This window comes from Giraffa tippelskirchi, chromosome 1 (genome assembly GCF_054371585.1).
Source record: "Giraffa tippelskirchi isolate mGirTip1 chromosome 1, T2T-mGirTip1v1.2.pri, whole genome shotgun sequence".
Taxonomy (NCBI): Eukaryota; Metazoa; Chordata; class Mammalia; order Artiodactyla; family Giraffidae; genus Giraffa; species Giraffa tippelskirchi.
The window spans coordinates 108,568,680-108,583,876 of NC_137275.1; the positions used below are offsets into that span (position 1 = coordinate 108,568,680).

The following is a 15,197-nucleotide window of genomic DNA, read 5'->3' on the forward strand; positions in this document are numbered from 1 at the left end:
AAATGAAAAGAGAAGAGAGACTGTCACAGCCAAGAGAACACACGACGATGAAACGCAGTTAGGTTTCTGGTATCCTGTGTGGGATTCTGGAAGAGAAAAAGGACGTTACATTTACCTTACAGGTAAAATTCATCTTAATAATATATTTCATTTAACCCAATGTATCCAAAATATTACTTCAACATGTAATCAACATGAAGAAATTACTGTGCTATAGAACAATCTTTTTTACAGCACATCTGAATTCAGACACAAAATTTTCATCAGAACTATTTCATTTGGGGGCTTCCGTGGTGGTCCAGTGGTGGGACACGGGCTCGCTCCCTGGTCTGCGAAGACTGGCAGGCTCCCACGTGCTGTGGGGACAGCTAAGTCCGGGCACAATACTGAGCCCGCACACCGCGATCACAGCACCCCCCGCCTGCTGCAACTAGAGGAAGCCCGAGAAGGAGCGAAGACCCAGCACAGCCCAAAAGAAGTAATTAGATAAACCTTTAAAAGAGAGAGGGGGGGGGGGGGGAGACAGAAATACGTGTGTAGAGATTCCATACAATTCACAGCTGAAAAAGCAGGCTGACTTGTAATTAGCAGATAACCTGGAACTCGGAAGCACAGCCTAGTGATTGCAGTCTATTGCTAGCAATACTGCATTTTAAACTTCAAAGTTGCTAAGAGACTAGCTCTTTAGTGCTCTCAACACACAAAAAGGAATAACAATGATACGACAGAGGTGCTGGCTAACACCAGGTTGCCGCAGTGCATTATACAAGGGAATCAAACCACCAGTGTTGTGGGCCCATTCTCTCTCAATTTTTAAAAAAGACAAAAAGTAGGTTTACATACTACTTCTAACCATGCTTTTAAGAAGCTCTCCAATAACTAAATCAAATACTGTTTTTAAATTTTAATTTAATAAAATAGATAGAGGACTTAGGGAGTCCCTGGTGCCTAGTGGTTAGCACTCTTGAGCTCTTGCTGCTGTGGCCCCAGGTTCGACCCCTGGCGGGGGAACACATTCTGCGAGCTGCACAGCACGCCCCAAAAACACAACAACAACGAGACACAGGGCTAGTCAGGCTATCTATTTCTGCTTGAGAGAGCTTTACAAGTTGGTCTTTCAAGAAACTTGTCCATCGCACTTGCCTGATGCTACAGCGGACAGGAATCCGTCTGCCAGTGCAGCGGACATGGGTTTGATCCCTGGTCCACAAAGACCTCACGTGCCACGGAGCAACTAAACCCGTACCCCACAGACGTTGAGCCTGTGCTCTAGAGCCTGACAGCCGAAACCACTGAAGCCCGTGGGCCTACAGCCTGTGCTCCACAGCAAGAGAAGCCACTGCAATGCGAGGCCTACCGATCGCAACGGAGAGCAGCCCCCGCTGGCCGCAACTACAGAAAGCCTGTGGGCAGCAACGAAGACCCAGCACCGCCAAACAGAATAAACAGTGCTTTTCGAAAAAGAAACGTGCCCATCATCTAAGTGGTTGAATTTACTGGCATCAAGTTCGTATTTCCTTGTTATCCTTTTACTATCTGTACAACCTACACTGACACCATTTCCCTTTTCCAGACATTAGAAATTTGTGACTTCACTTTTTCCTGATCAGTCTTATTACTCTTACTGACATTCTCAAAGAACACACTTTTCGTTTTATTGACTTTTCTATACACTTCTGTTTTGAATTTTACTGACTTTTGTTATTTTTAGTATGGCCATCCTTCTGCTAAATTTGGGTCTCATTTGCTTTTTAGTTTTCTAAGGTATACTGAGGTTACTGAAGGTCTGAGACCTTTCTTCTTTTATAAAATAGACGTTTAATGCCATAAATGCCCCTTTAAAATGCTATAGCAGCATATTACAAGTTTTTTAATCCTTCCTTTTTATTTTCACTCAATTCAAAATATTTTCAAATTTCCCTTTTGACTTCCTCTTTGACCCATGGATCATGTGGAAATGTGCTATTTGTTTTCCACATAGTGGGGGCTTTTCAAGACCGCCTTTCAACAGAAGAGTCCCAGACACCTACACTGAGGTCGGAGAGCATGCTTTGTGTGACGTTACTGATTTACGTCCACAGACCTGCTTATGGCCCTGCCAGTCTTCCTTGGCACGTGTCCTGTGGGCACTCGAAAGGGGTCTTCTGCTCTCCTGCATGGAGCTTCTGTAAATGTCGATCAGGACACGGTGGGACAGTGTTTTCAGTTTTCGAGATCCAGATTTTAAGAATTTCTGAGAGGCCACTGACATCTGCCTGTAACTGTGGGTTTGTCTATTTCTCCTTGCAATTCCATCAGGTTTTGCTTCGTGTGTTTCTGAAGCTCCGGACTTCAGTACATACACATTTAGGGCTGTCACGCCCACTTGATGAACTGATGCCTTTACTGTTGTTATGAAATGATGATCCTATTCCAGGTCATGGCCTTGGATTAGAGACCCACTTCGATGATAACAGGGCTCCCCTGGTGGCTCAGCTGGTAAAGAATCCACCTGCAATGTGGGAGACCTAGGTTTGATCCCTGCGTTGGGAAGATCCCCTGGAGAAGGGAAAGGCTACCCACTCCAATATTCTGGCCTGGAGAATCCCATGGACTGTATAGTCCATGGGGCCACAAAGAGTCAGACACAACTGAGTGACTTTCACTTCCACTTGATGGTAATATCAGCTTCCATCTGTTCAGGGCCAACATGGTGAACCTCTTTCCATTGTCTTACTGTTAACCTATATGAATCTTTATATTTAAAATGTATTTCTTCTAGGCAGCAGAGACTGGGTCTTGCTTCTCGTTTGATCTGAAAAATCTTTTGCATTTCATGTCATTATTGATACAACTAGGTTTATTTTTTATTTTTTGGCCTCAACGGCTCTCAGCTGCAACGCCCAGGCTCTTCACTGTGGCACTCGGGCTCAGCTGTCCTGCAACATGTGGGATCCCAGCTTCTTGACCAGGGATTGAACCCATGTCCCCTGCATTAGAAGGCGGGTTCTTAATCACCAGACCACCAGAAAAGTCCCTAAAACTAGGTTTGAATCTGCCACTGTACTGCGACTTCCCTATTTGGTCCATATGCTCTTTATTGGCCCTCTTCCCTGCCTTCTTCTGGGTTAAATATTGTTTGGGTCAGCTTCAGTTATTTTCCTCACCGTTGCTCATGTTTTCTTGCTTCTTGGCATTCCTGACCATTTCGGATCAGATGCCAGACCTTATACCTTCTATCTTGTTGGGCGCTATACACTTCTGAATTCCGACGTTCTTGAAGTTTGCCCTGGAATGCAACTGTGTTATTCTGAAGGACTAGGGCCGCCCTGGGCTCCGCCTGCAGGCAGGATCAGAACAGCATCTCATCTAGGGCTGAAGTGAGTCACCCCTGCTGTGAAGGCAAACCCTTCTGAGCAGCTGACCCAAAGCGCCAGAAGGATGAGGTTCCCCCTCTGGCTGGTGAGAGCAGGAGCTCTTCCCGCACTTGGAGTTTCAGCACCTGCTCCCTCCAGCCCCTTCAGGTGACTCTACCCGCAGCTCCAGGCCACTGTCTGCAGCAAGACTCAGCTGAGACCTGAGAGCCCTCACGGGTCTCCAGGTCTCTCTGTGCAGCTTGTCCCTCTCTGATCTTCCCCCCATGGTCCCAGCCACCCTGCCTCCTGAGGCCATCAACTCTGCCTCAGCAACCATGGGCTCTCCCGGGTTTCCCCTCCTCCCGTCCTCACTGGAAAACCCCCTCCAGGCAGTCATCTGGGGAAATCCTGAGGCTCATAGCATTAGCTTTCCATTTTTCCAGAGATGCCTAATACCTGATGCCTTGAAAACCACAGTGAATGCACTGTATCCATTATCAACTGCTTTGGGCAGGAAGGCAAACCCTGTCCTTGTCACTTATCTTGTTGTTCAGTCGCTCAGTCATGTCTGACTCTGTGACCCCCATGGACTGCAGCACGCCAGGCTCCCCTGTCCTCCACTGTCTCCCAGAGTTTGCTCAAACTCATGTCCGTTGAGTCGGTGATGCTATCTAACCATCTGAGTCAGAAGCAAAAATCCTTCATAATTTTCTAATTTAATCTTTATCATATTATTATTATATCACCTAGTCACAGATGTAGAAATCATCTTTAATAAAGTTAACTAATATTCCTTTCCATAAATGTATCAAGTTCAATTCCCCTGTAGGTAAGTCATCAAGATTATTTTTCATTCTTTAACGGGATGACTAGCATTGCACCAGGATCACCGGACACTTTCCTAAGGATAAACTCCTGAAGCGACATGGCCAAATCAAACAGGCCAAACTGCCTTTCATTTTTTTAAATATTTATTTATTTGGCTGCGCCGGGTCTTAGTTGCCGCACACGGGATCTAGTTCCCTGACCAGGAATCGAACCTGGGCCCCCTGCATCGGCAGCACAAAGTCTTAGCCCCTGGACCGTGAAATTCCCCAAGTTGCCTTTTAAAAAAGTTGCATCATCTCTGACAAAATCCTGAGGATTGTTTAATGTCTGTAAAGTTGACAGGTAAAAAAGAAACGTTCTGATTTTTGTTTTCGTCTCATTCCAGTGATTACTAGTAAATCTGAACATTTCTCCACAGGAAGCATGAAATAAGTGTTAGCTATTACGTCTACTGGCTCAGTTACATTTCTTCTTTTCCAAACTGCCCATTCATAGTTTTGCCTGTTTTCCTATTAGAAAGACAGCCTTTTTCTTAATGGTTTACAATTTCTCTCTAAAGAAGCTAGTAAACCTTTGATACATATACCATCAATACTTTCCCCAAGTTGCATTTAAGTTTCAGTTTAAAGTAGATTTTGACATACTGAACTATATTCTAGATAAAACACTTTTTTCCTTTATATTGTAAGCATTCCACAGACTAAGATTAAATGTCCTTTTTGTAGTAATGATTTCACTCTCTTACATTTAGGTAATTAATCTGGCATTTACGTTTGCCTGCAATATGAAGAATATTCCCCTAAATACTCAACTGGTTCAATAATCCATCATTTCCACACTAATACAAGATGTTACCTTTATCGGAAATTCGTATCTGCACATACGCACATACACTTTCCCACTTCCTATTCTGTACCTTCTTTAATGTCTAAGAGCTATTTTAATGTCATGAACACCAGGTCTCACCAATTACTGATGGTTTCAGATTTTGTTTGTTAAAACTGATGTATTTATTCTTGCAGATGAACAAGTTCAAAAATATCTCTACTAGAATTCTGATCAAGCTCATTTTAAATTTATGGATTAATTTAGAGAAAGTTTAACTTTATGATAAGGAACTGTTCCCACGTTGAAAAAGCAGTAGTCATCTGTCCCTTTCAGGGAAGTCCATACAGTCCTTCCATAGTTTCTGCATATCTCTTGTCAATTTCTTCAAATATTATATGTTGGTGCTACTATGAATTGGATCTTGAAGCATTATATTTTCTAACAGATTTAAGCTAATATATGGGAATGGGAAATCTATAGATTCCTGTACACTTATTTTTACCCAATCACCTCATCAAGGCCACTTGCTTAGACGAGGGTGTCGAGGTCCTCCCAAAAGGAAACAAGTTAAAAATGAATCCTCACCCTCCACTGGACAGAAAACATCCGAGTGCTGGGGAAAGAGGGCAGTGAGGTTATCTTCGTTTCTGTATTTCTAACAAATTTTCCGGGTGATTCTGATGTTCGTGCGTATGTAGGAAGCAGGACAGACCACCAAATTGAGAGCTGAAGTAGGCTGAGTCACAACACACCTCAAGGACTCGAGAAGCTGCCTGAAATAAGCCCCGAGAGATAACATCAGTACCTGACAGAAGCTGAAGAACGTACCAGAGATCAGGTACATTAGAGGAGAGACCACAGGAAACGCCAGCCACGAAGACTTCCTAAATCATTACCTGTGTATAAAAGATCCACTGCAGCTCTACAACCCGACATTTCTGAAAAGTATGGAGAACATCTTAAAACAAACACGTTCTTTGATCTGATGCGACCAAAGACAACCTCTCTGCCTCCAAAAAATATCCCATTCATCTGATCCTACGTAGCACAAGCACCGCAAAGACCATTAGCATTACTCCATAAAAACAGAACAGACACAGGAATGGAGAAACTATTAACAGCGATTACCACGATTTACGATGGCAAAGTGAACCACAAACCAGTCTTAACATATCTCAACGTACTTCCCAGGTGGCGCTAGTGGTCAAGAATCTGCCTGAATGCAGAAGACACAAGAGATGCAGGTTCAATTCCTGGGTGGGGAAGACCCACTGGAGGAGGGAAATGGCATCTACTCCAGTATTCCTGCCTGAAAAATTACATGGATAAGAAGAGCCCGGTGGGCCGCAGTCCATGGGGCTGCAAAGAGTCAAACATGACTGAGCAATTGAACACACACTCACTCACACACACACACGCCCCCACACACAGGTGTGAATCTAAGCCAACAGTCCATCAAGTCCACTGGGAATTATTAAGAAACAAAGTAAGCGTAAGGCATGAAGCACTCAGAATGGAAAAGGTCTATTTTCTGGGTCCATAAGCTTTCGATGTGAGGTGTTCTTCCTGAGACCTGGATGCTGGAAGGCTGATGAGCACAGCTGTGCGAAGGAAGCAGCAGGCCCCGGGGGTCTGCCAGGCATCTAACGTCCATTCACATAAGAGTCATGGCGGCTTGCAGGACAACGTGCGCCACCACAGGATGGATTTCTGCCTCTCAGGAGCTCATGAGCACTTTCACGCAGCTCTCAACAGCGTCCCACGGGTGTCGCTCCTCCCACAAGAGCTCTGTACACTGAGTTTACACATCAAAGACGAGGCCACAGGGACTCCAAGAAGTTGGCCTCGTCCGAAGCTGCATGGCTTATTCGGAGCGGAGACAGAATTCAAACCTTCTCCCCTACTTTTACTTAGTACTGTTGTCTACAATAGCATGCTAACTTAGAATTTTTGTATTCTTATTTTCAGCACATATTCTCACTTGTCACTTCATTTCTTCCCACAATATTTCTACAAATTAGATGAGAACAGTAATCATACACTGTCTTTCAAAATGGCATTGAGTTCAACTAAAATGAAATAGCCTACATGAAATCACTTTGAAAGCATAAAATACAAGTGGCAAGTATAAAATACAAGTGGCAATGTGCCACTAAAAATAAATGAATCACCAAATTTCTGTCAGTACGAAAACCAAGGTGATTATTCTTAGAGGTTTTTCTAATAGATTACAAAGAGCCCTTCCCAACAGGAGAAGAACATGGATGATTTACTCCAAGAGAAAGTACTTACTCCAAGAGAAGTATTTCACACGTCCCATCCGAGTAACGGAGTTCAGAAACCATAAGCACATCTGTTTCCTACTCACTCATTTAGAGACAGGCTTAAAATAACTACCACCCACAGATACAAGGAACAGTACTCAGAAAGAGAGACAGACAGTAAAAAGCAAGGAGAAGGAGGAGAATCAGCAAAAAAGCGATACAAGAAGGTGCTGCCTGCTCACCCCACAGGAAAGCCTGAGCCAGGGAGGTGGGCCTCCGGTTAACGCCCATGATCCCACCATCCCAAAGCTGTGATGAGCAGGGAGCACCCCCACAGGGCGGACAGGGCAGAGCGCAGAAGAAAAGCAACCACGAGATCCCAGTAATCGGGCAGGCTCTTGTTCCCACACCGCAATAAGTAAAATACAAACATGCTGTTCAGTTATCCAAATGGTTACAACGACACGGTGTAAGATTACAAGAAGGAAGCATTACTCATTACGGTGTCTGGAAATCCTCCATATCCACCGCCAGAAGGGGGAGGGGTCCCGTCAAGGTTTCAAAACAACTGGGGCGACGAAGAACATTCTAGCCCATTAAGGATGAAAACACAGAAGTGTTCTATTTTCACTAGAAAGTTCAAAGTGCAGTTACCTGAGAGACCGTGCCACTATGTTTTCACGTATTGTCAGACAATGATTCACACGGTCTTGGTGGCTGAGAGTTCTTTCTTTCTAAAAGGGGGAAAAAAAGAGTAAAGGAAGTTAGTGTTGTCCACTCCATCTATTTCTACGTGGCATTCATTCATTCATTCAACACAGCTTCTTTGACTCCAAGGAGTAAAACCGTGCGGGGGCAGGGTGCTCTGAGGTCAGAGAGGTGGGGTGGGCCGAACCCCGGGTTCCCTCCAGGACTGGGCTCCACAGAAAACTCAGGGGGCGTCACTAACACGCCTGCCTTCTCTGCTGCAGAGAGAAGAAACTGCAGCGCCAACAGGGCTGGCCCAGGATCACGTGGACAGAGGGAGCTTCAATTCAGCGCAATAGTATAACACCTACTCTACACAGCAGCCCCCTCGCAAAACCACACGGACGGACGAGTCAGCCCCACACAGGCCTCACACGATGAAGTATGAGAGAATGTATTAACACAATGGCTAAGTGCTCCTATATCTCTGAATGGCTACAAACAAGTACCCTGCCCAGAGCCTTTCTCAAAAGCCTCCTAGTGAGACTGTTCAGTCAAAATTTTAAAAAGGAGACAGACTGGCCAAGAAGATGAGATAAAAGGTGCCTGCTTCTCACCCAAACCTATGACTTCAGAGGTCTCTTAAGCAGGCACCGGAGAAATACAGAAGACAGGGATGATCCAAAGAGGAAGCGAAAAAGAAATCAGGCTTGATGATTACATCCAAAAAAGGATCCGAGTGTCTGACAGCTACCAGGACATGGTACTAACTAGCAACAGTGAGACCAGAAGACTCCTACGTTTTTGAGGCAATTCTATAAAGAGTACCAAAGAGATTAAAATACTAATTGACCAACACCTCCGTTTAATCCCTAATGCAACTGCAGGCCGGAGAAGGCAACGGCACCCCACTCCAGTACTCTTGCTTGGAAAATCCCATGGACGGAGGAGCCTGGTAGGCTCCAGTCCATGGGGTCGCTAAGAGTCAGACACGACTGAGCGACTTCACGTTCACGCACTAGAGAAGGAAATGGCAACCCACTCCAGTATTCTTGCCTGGAGAATCCCAGGGACGGCGGAGCCTGGTGGGCTGCCGTCTATGGGGTCGCACAGAGTCAGACACGACTGAAGCGACTTAGCAGCAGTAGCAGCAGCAGCAACTGCAGGCTCCAAAAAACTACACGTGAAGGAACAGACTCTTCCAATTGTGCAAACCAAGAAAGACACACCCTCAAAAGGCAGTTCAGACGTGGCCAGGGAAGAACATGGACAAGGAAGAGTCTCCCGAGCGGAAAGTCAGGGCCCAGGAGAAGGAAAGACAGGCCTGGATGAGAGGCCAAGTCCATGGTGTGCAGAGAGGGGCTCCCAGTCAGCAGCCAGTAAGTCTCTCACCACATGGACAGGTGACCATGTCCCCCACTGGTCTCCTTCCTAAAAGAGACTCGCTGATGAGCTGTGCTGTGGGCTGCTAGGCACCCACCAAAACACCGTGCTTCCCTTCTCAGACACGAGCTTCCTGCTGACAAGTCCCACAGCCCGGCTTCCCTGCAGCCAGGCACACACAAGTGACTGTTCACACAGATGAAACGGGAACACAGCAGCGAGTGGAGCTTCTGCCTGTGGCTTGCCCAGGGCACCACCCCCTCCTTTTAGCTTCCCCCAACTGGAACAGACACTTCTAACACCCAGTTTCTGAACGTACAGACAAAGACAACAAAAAGGCTGCAGGGTGACAGGATGGAAGGAGCCTGGGTCCTGAGTGGCAGGAGGAGGCAGAGGCCTTTCACCTCCCGCCCACCTGAGTCACTCACTTCAAAAGTGCTGGGATGGAAACAATCCAAATGTCTCAGTGGATGGATAAACAGCTGCCACGGAGTAACGGAATACTGCTTGGCAGTGAAAGAAGCAAACGACTGACACACACAAGGATGAATCTCAATGCATCTGCTTCAAGGTACACAGGGATGATTCAATTTATGCCACAGTCTTTACCTTTAAGGGAATGTAAAGTGGTCTGAAATTTACAGGGTCCTGGCAGGGGAGGAGTACACTAAAAAAGGTACCGATGAGTGAACTGGATTCCAAACTGGGAAAGGAGTACGTCAAGACTATATATTGTCACCCTGGTTATTTAACGTCTATGTAGAGTACATCATCCGAAATGCCAGGCTGGATGAAGCACAAACTGGAATCAAGATTGCCAGGAAAAATATAAATAACCTCAGATATGTAGGTGACACCAACCTAATGGCAGAAAGTGAAGAGGAACTAAAGAGCCTCGTGATGAAGGTTAAAGAGGAGAGTGAAAAGCTGGCTTAAAACTCAACTTTCAAAAAACTAAGATCACGGCATCCGGTCCCATCACTTCATGGCAAATAGATGGGAAACCAGTGGAAACAGTGACAGACTTTATTTTCTTGGGCTCCAAAATCACTGCAGATGGTGACTGCAGCCATGAAATTAAAAGACGCTTGCTCCTTGGAAGAAAAGCTATGAAAAACCTAGACAGCGTATTAAAAAGCAGAGACATTACTTTCCTGACAAAGGTCCGTCCATCTAGTCAAGGCTATGGTTTTTCCAGTAGGCAGGTATGGATGTGAGAGTTGGACTGTGAAGAAGGATGAGCGCCAAAGAACTGATGCTTCTCAGCTGTGGTGCTGGAAAAGACTCTTGAGAGTCCCTTGGACCTCAAGGAGATCCAACCAGTCAATCCTAAAGGAAATCAACTCTGAATATTCATTGGAAGGACCGACGCTAAAGCTGCCTTTTCATACTGTTCATGGGTTCTCAAGGCAAGAACACTGAAGTGGTTTGCCCTTCCCTTCTCCAGAGGACCACGTTTTGTCAGAGCTCTCCACCATGACCCGTCTGTCCTGGGTGGCCCTACACAGCACGACGCATAGCTCACTGAGTTAGACACGGCTCTGGTCCATGGGATCAGACTGGTTAGTCTTCTGTGACTGTGGTTTTCATTCTGTCTGCCCTCTGATGGAGAAGGATAAGAGGCTTATGGAAGCTTCCTGAAGGGAGAGACTCAGGAAAGACTGGGGAAGGCTGACGGCAGGAGGAGAAGGGGACAACAGAGGCTGAGATGTTTGGATGGCATCACATACTCAATGGACATGAGTCCGAGTAAACTGCGAGTTGGTGATGGACAGGGAGGCCTGGCATGCTGCAGTCCATGGGGTTGCAAAGGGTGGGATACAACTGAGCAACTGAACTGAACTGATGCTGAAGCTCCAATACTTTGGCCACATGATGTGAAGAGCCGACTCTTAAGAAAAGACCCTGATGCTGAGAAAGATTGAAGGCAGGAGGAGAAGGGGGTGACAGAGGATGAGATGGTTGGATTGCACCACTGACTCAATGGACATGAGTTTGAGCAAACAAACTCTGGGAGATTGTGAAGGACAGGGAAGCCCGGGGTGCTGCAGTCCATGGGGTTGCAATGAGTCAGACATGACTGAGGGAGTGAACAACAGCAACTATATAGATATGTGTGTGTGTGTGTGTGTGTGTGTATGTATGTGTACATCAGACCTCAGTTTGAAAAAGAAAGTACTATGAGAGTTTAAATGCTCTCTTCTTTGAGCCACCACATTAAAGTCTCGATTACAGCAGCTCACCTAGTTGAAGACCTTAAGTCATCAAGAAAATTAAAGAACACTGACCTCTCCCAACAAGTTAGGAGGCAAACGAACTCTCTTCTGTATGGCTCCCTTCCAAAGTGAAAACCCACAAAGGCCTTAAATGAGCTGCATTCACACACCCGGTCTCCCAGCTCGACTGGCAATGACCCCTCTGTGGGCAGCCTCTTACCCTAGGGTCTAAAACAACTCCTGGGGGGATGGCCATCAGAAAAAGCTGACAAACACTAAATTGAGTGCACCTCACTATCTAAGATGGTCACAACAGAAAAGTGATCAATACAAATATAAGCTTTAAAAAGAACTGTGTCTCTCTCCTCGCATGTGGACTAGGCCACAAGAATACAGGTAACAAAAAATGATACCACTTTCTGAACCTGCTGCCTGATTTCCTTAAGACTCACATGTGCTGCACCCGCGGCCCCATGCTAGAATTTGAGCAAAATTTATGAGACAAGCAAAAAAGCAAAGACCGAATACCAATTTCACCCATCAAAATAAAAGTACACTCCTGTGTTGTCTGCTTGGGTCTAGCTCCTCCTCTGAGCTCCCTGTGGGGATAGAGAGAAAGATGTGTGTGTGTGTGTGTGTGTGTGTGTGTGTGTGGATAGAGAGAAAGATATGTGTGTGTGTGTGTGTGTGGTGTCCGACTCTTTACCACCCCATGGACTGTAGCTCACCAGGTTCCTTTGCCCACGGGGTTTTCCAGACAAGAATACTGGAGCGGACAGCCATCCCGTCTCCAGGGGAACTTCCTGACCCAGGGATCAAACCTGTATCTCCCTCTCTTGCATTGCAGGCAGATTCTTCACTGCTGAGCCATCGGGGAAGCCTGCCCTATTCCCCCAGGGCTCCTGCCCCAGGCCCTGCCATGAGCCAGCACCACACTCTGGAAGGAACGCTTCCCACGGTTACCTCTCCAGGGATGACAGACTCACTGAGAACAAGCGCGTGCCTCTCACGGGCACTCAGCCCAGCACCTACACTGGACAGGTGTTTCACAGACAACAAAGGAGTGGGCAAGTGCTTGCCGTACAAGAGTAGGTTGAAAGTGAAAGAAAATGAAAGTCACTCAGTCGTGTCTGACTCTTTGCAACCCCATGGACTTAGTCCATGGAATTCTCCAGGCCAGAATACTGGAGTGGGTACCCTTTCCCTTCTCCTGGGGATCTGCCCAACCCAGGGATCAAACCCAGGTCTCCCGCACTGCAGGCAGAGTCTACTGGCTGAGCCACAAGGGAAGACCAAAGGAGTAGGTTAAATACACAGTAAAACTGACTCAAAAGTCTTGAGTCAATCTTACCAACAGGTTTCGGAAGATAAATGATAATTATGTTAACCTTGAGTTTCTAAAACCAAGAGATGGAAAGAGAAGTAGAAACAGCAGAGCTTAAAAAAAGAGAGACCCTGAAGAGCAGTCCCACGCGACTGAGCTCAAGCAGCTTGTGGAGTCCCAGCTGCAGCCCTCAGGTGTGACCAAGACGTCAGTGACGGCCCGTCTGTGACCCTGACTGTCACAGCTTTACTGCCAGAAAGGGTGAGTACACGTCCCATCACGGTCAGCTACGAAGAAAGCGCATGTTTCAGATCTCTCTTCTAACTCATCCAAAGTCACTTCCCAGCAATCCACACCGATTTGAGGGGGAAAACATCTGCCCTGATTAAATTTTACTCTTTTCTGCACTCAATAGGTAGCTCTAAAATCATAAAATTCTTCAGGTAGATGGATGGTCTTCAGTGGTGACTGATCTTATATTAAAATTCAAACAATAATGACTAGGTGGCGCTAGTGGTAAAGAATCCGCCTGTTAACGCAGGAGAAGCAACAGCTGTGGTTTCATCTCTGGGGAGAGAAGATCCCCTGGAGAAGGAAATGGCAACCACTCCAGGATTCTTGCCTGGATAACTCCATGGACAGAGGAGCCTGGCAGGCTACACAGTCCATGGGGTCACGAAGAGTTGGACACGACTGAGTACGCATGCACGCACCTATTTTGAGTGAGGAGCATAAAAACAAACTACCTGATTGCTACCTAAATAATTATGACAAAATCTCCGCTTTTATCACACTGAAGAATCAGTTCAGTTCAGCTCAGTCGCTCAGTCGTGTCCGACTCTTTGCGACCCCATGCATCTCAGCACGCAAGGCCTCCCCGTCCATCACCAACTCCCAGAGTCTACCCAAACCCATGTCCATCGAGTGGGTGATGCCATCCAGCCATCGCATCCTCTGTCGTCCCCTTCTCCTCCTGCCCCTAATCCTTCCCAGCATCAGGGTCTTTTCCAATGAGTCAACTCTTCGCATGAGGTGGCCAAAGTATTGGAGTTTCAGCTTCAACATCAGTCCTTCCAATGAACACCCAGGACTGACCTCTTTAAGGTTGGACTGGTTGAATCTTCTTGCAGTCCAAGGGACTCTCAAGAGTCTTCTCCAACACCACAGTTCAAAAGCATCAATTCTTCGGCACTCAGCTTTCTTCACCATACAACTCTCACATCCGTACATGACCAGTGGAAAAACCACAGCCTTGACTAGATGAACCTTTGTTGACAAAGTAATGCCTCTGCTTTTAAATATGCTATCTAGGTTGGTCATAACCTTCCTTCCAAGGAGTAAGCGTCTTTTAACTTCACGGCTGCAATCACCATCTGCAGTGATTTTGGAGCCCCCAAAAATCAAGTCTGACACTGTTTCCCCATCTATTTCCCATGAAGTGATAGGAGTAGATGCCATGATCTTAGTTTTCTCAATGTTGAGCTTTAAGCCAACTTTTTCACTCTCCTCTTTCACTTTCATCAAGAGGCTCTTTAGTTCTTCTTCACTTTCTGCCATAAGGGTGGTGTCATCTGCATATCTGAAGTTATTGATATTTCTCCCAGCAATCTTGATTTCAGCTTGTGCTTCTTCCAGCCCAGCGTTTCTCATGATGCACTCTGCATATAAGTTAAAGAAGCAGAGTGACAATATACAGCCTTGACGTACTCCCTTCCCAATTTTAAGCCAGTCCGTTGTTACATGTCCAGTTCTAACTGTTGCTTCTTGACCTGCACACAGATTTCTCAGGAGGCAGGTAAGGTGGTCTGGTATTCCTATCTCTTCAAGGATTTTCCACAGTTTGTTGTGATCCACACAATCAAAGGCTTTAGTGTAGCCAACGAAGCAGATTTGTTTTTGGAATTCCCTTGCTTTTTCTATGATCCAATGAATGTTGACAATTTGATCTCTGCTTCCTCTGCCTTTTCTAAATCCATCTTGTACACCTGGAAGTTCTCAGTTATGTACTGCTGAAGCCCAGCTTGAAGGATTTTGAGCATTACTTTGCTATCATGTGAAATGTGTCTGCCACAGGAGACTGTCCGCAGACACCCATCCAGGTTCTGGCCAGCGTGACTGCGATGCCCGTGAAATGGACATCACTCGCCCCGACGATTAACCTCTCCCTCAGCAAGATGTGATTTATTTCCAACTGCAGACAAGTAATAAACTTCAGTCCACTCGTCCCACTATGGAAGGCCGTTTTATTGTTTCTTGTGTGTTAATAACAACCATCTAGGCTAAGTTCACACTTACGGGGCGACCACCGCTCATTTAAGGGGCCTGCAGACCG

The 15,197-nt window shown here is 46.1% G+C and overlaps 1 protein-coding gene and 1 long non-coding RNA gene across 4 annotated transcripts in view; one reads left to right on the top strand and one right to left on the bottom strand.

Moving 5' to 3' along the window:
- LOC145506869 (uncharacterized) lies at positions 1-15,093 on the top strand. The gene is made up of 4 exons (XR_014054405.1): positions 1-122; positions 8,227-9,896; positions 12,389-13,126; positions 14,939-15,093. It is a non-coding gene; the product is annotated as an uncharacterized LOC145506869 (long non-coding RNA).
- LOC145506068 (kazrin-A-like) overlaps positions 1-15,197 on the bottom strand; it is a 38,847-nt gene that overhangs the window by 9,605 nt on the left and 14,045 nt on the right. For all 3 annotated transcript variants that reach the window (XM_081489742.1, XM_081489732.1, XM_081489723.1), the window contains exon 2: positions 7,910-7,989. In XM_081489742.1, the coding sequence (XP_081345868.1) occupies positions 7,910-7,989 (80 nt within the window). The remainder of the gene's footprint in view (positions 1-7,909; positions 7,990-15,197) is intronic.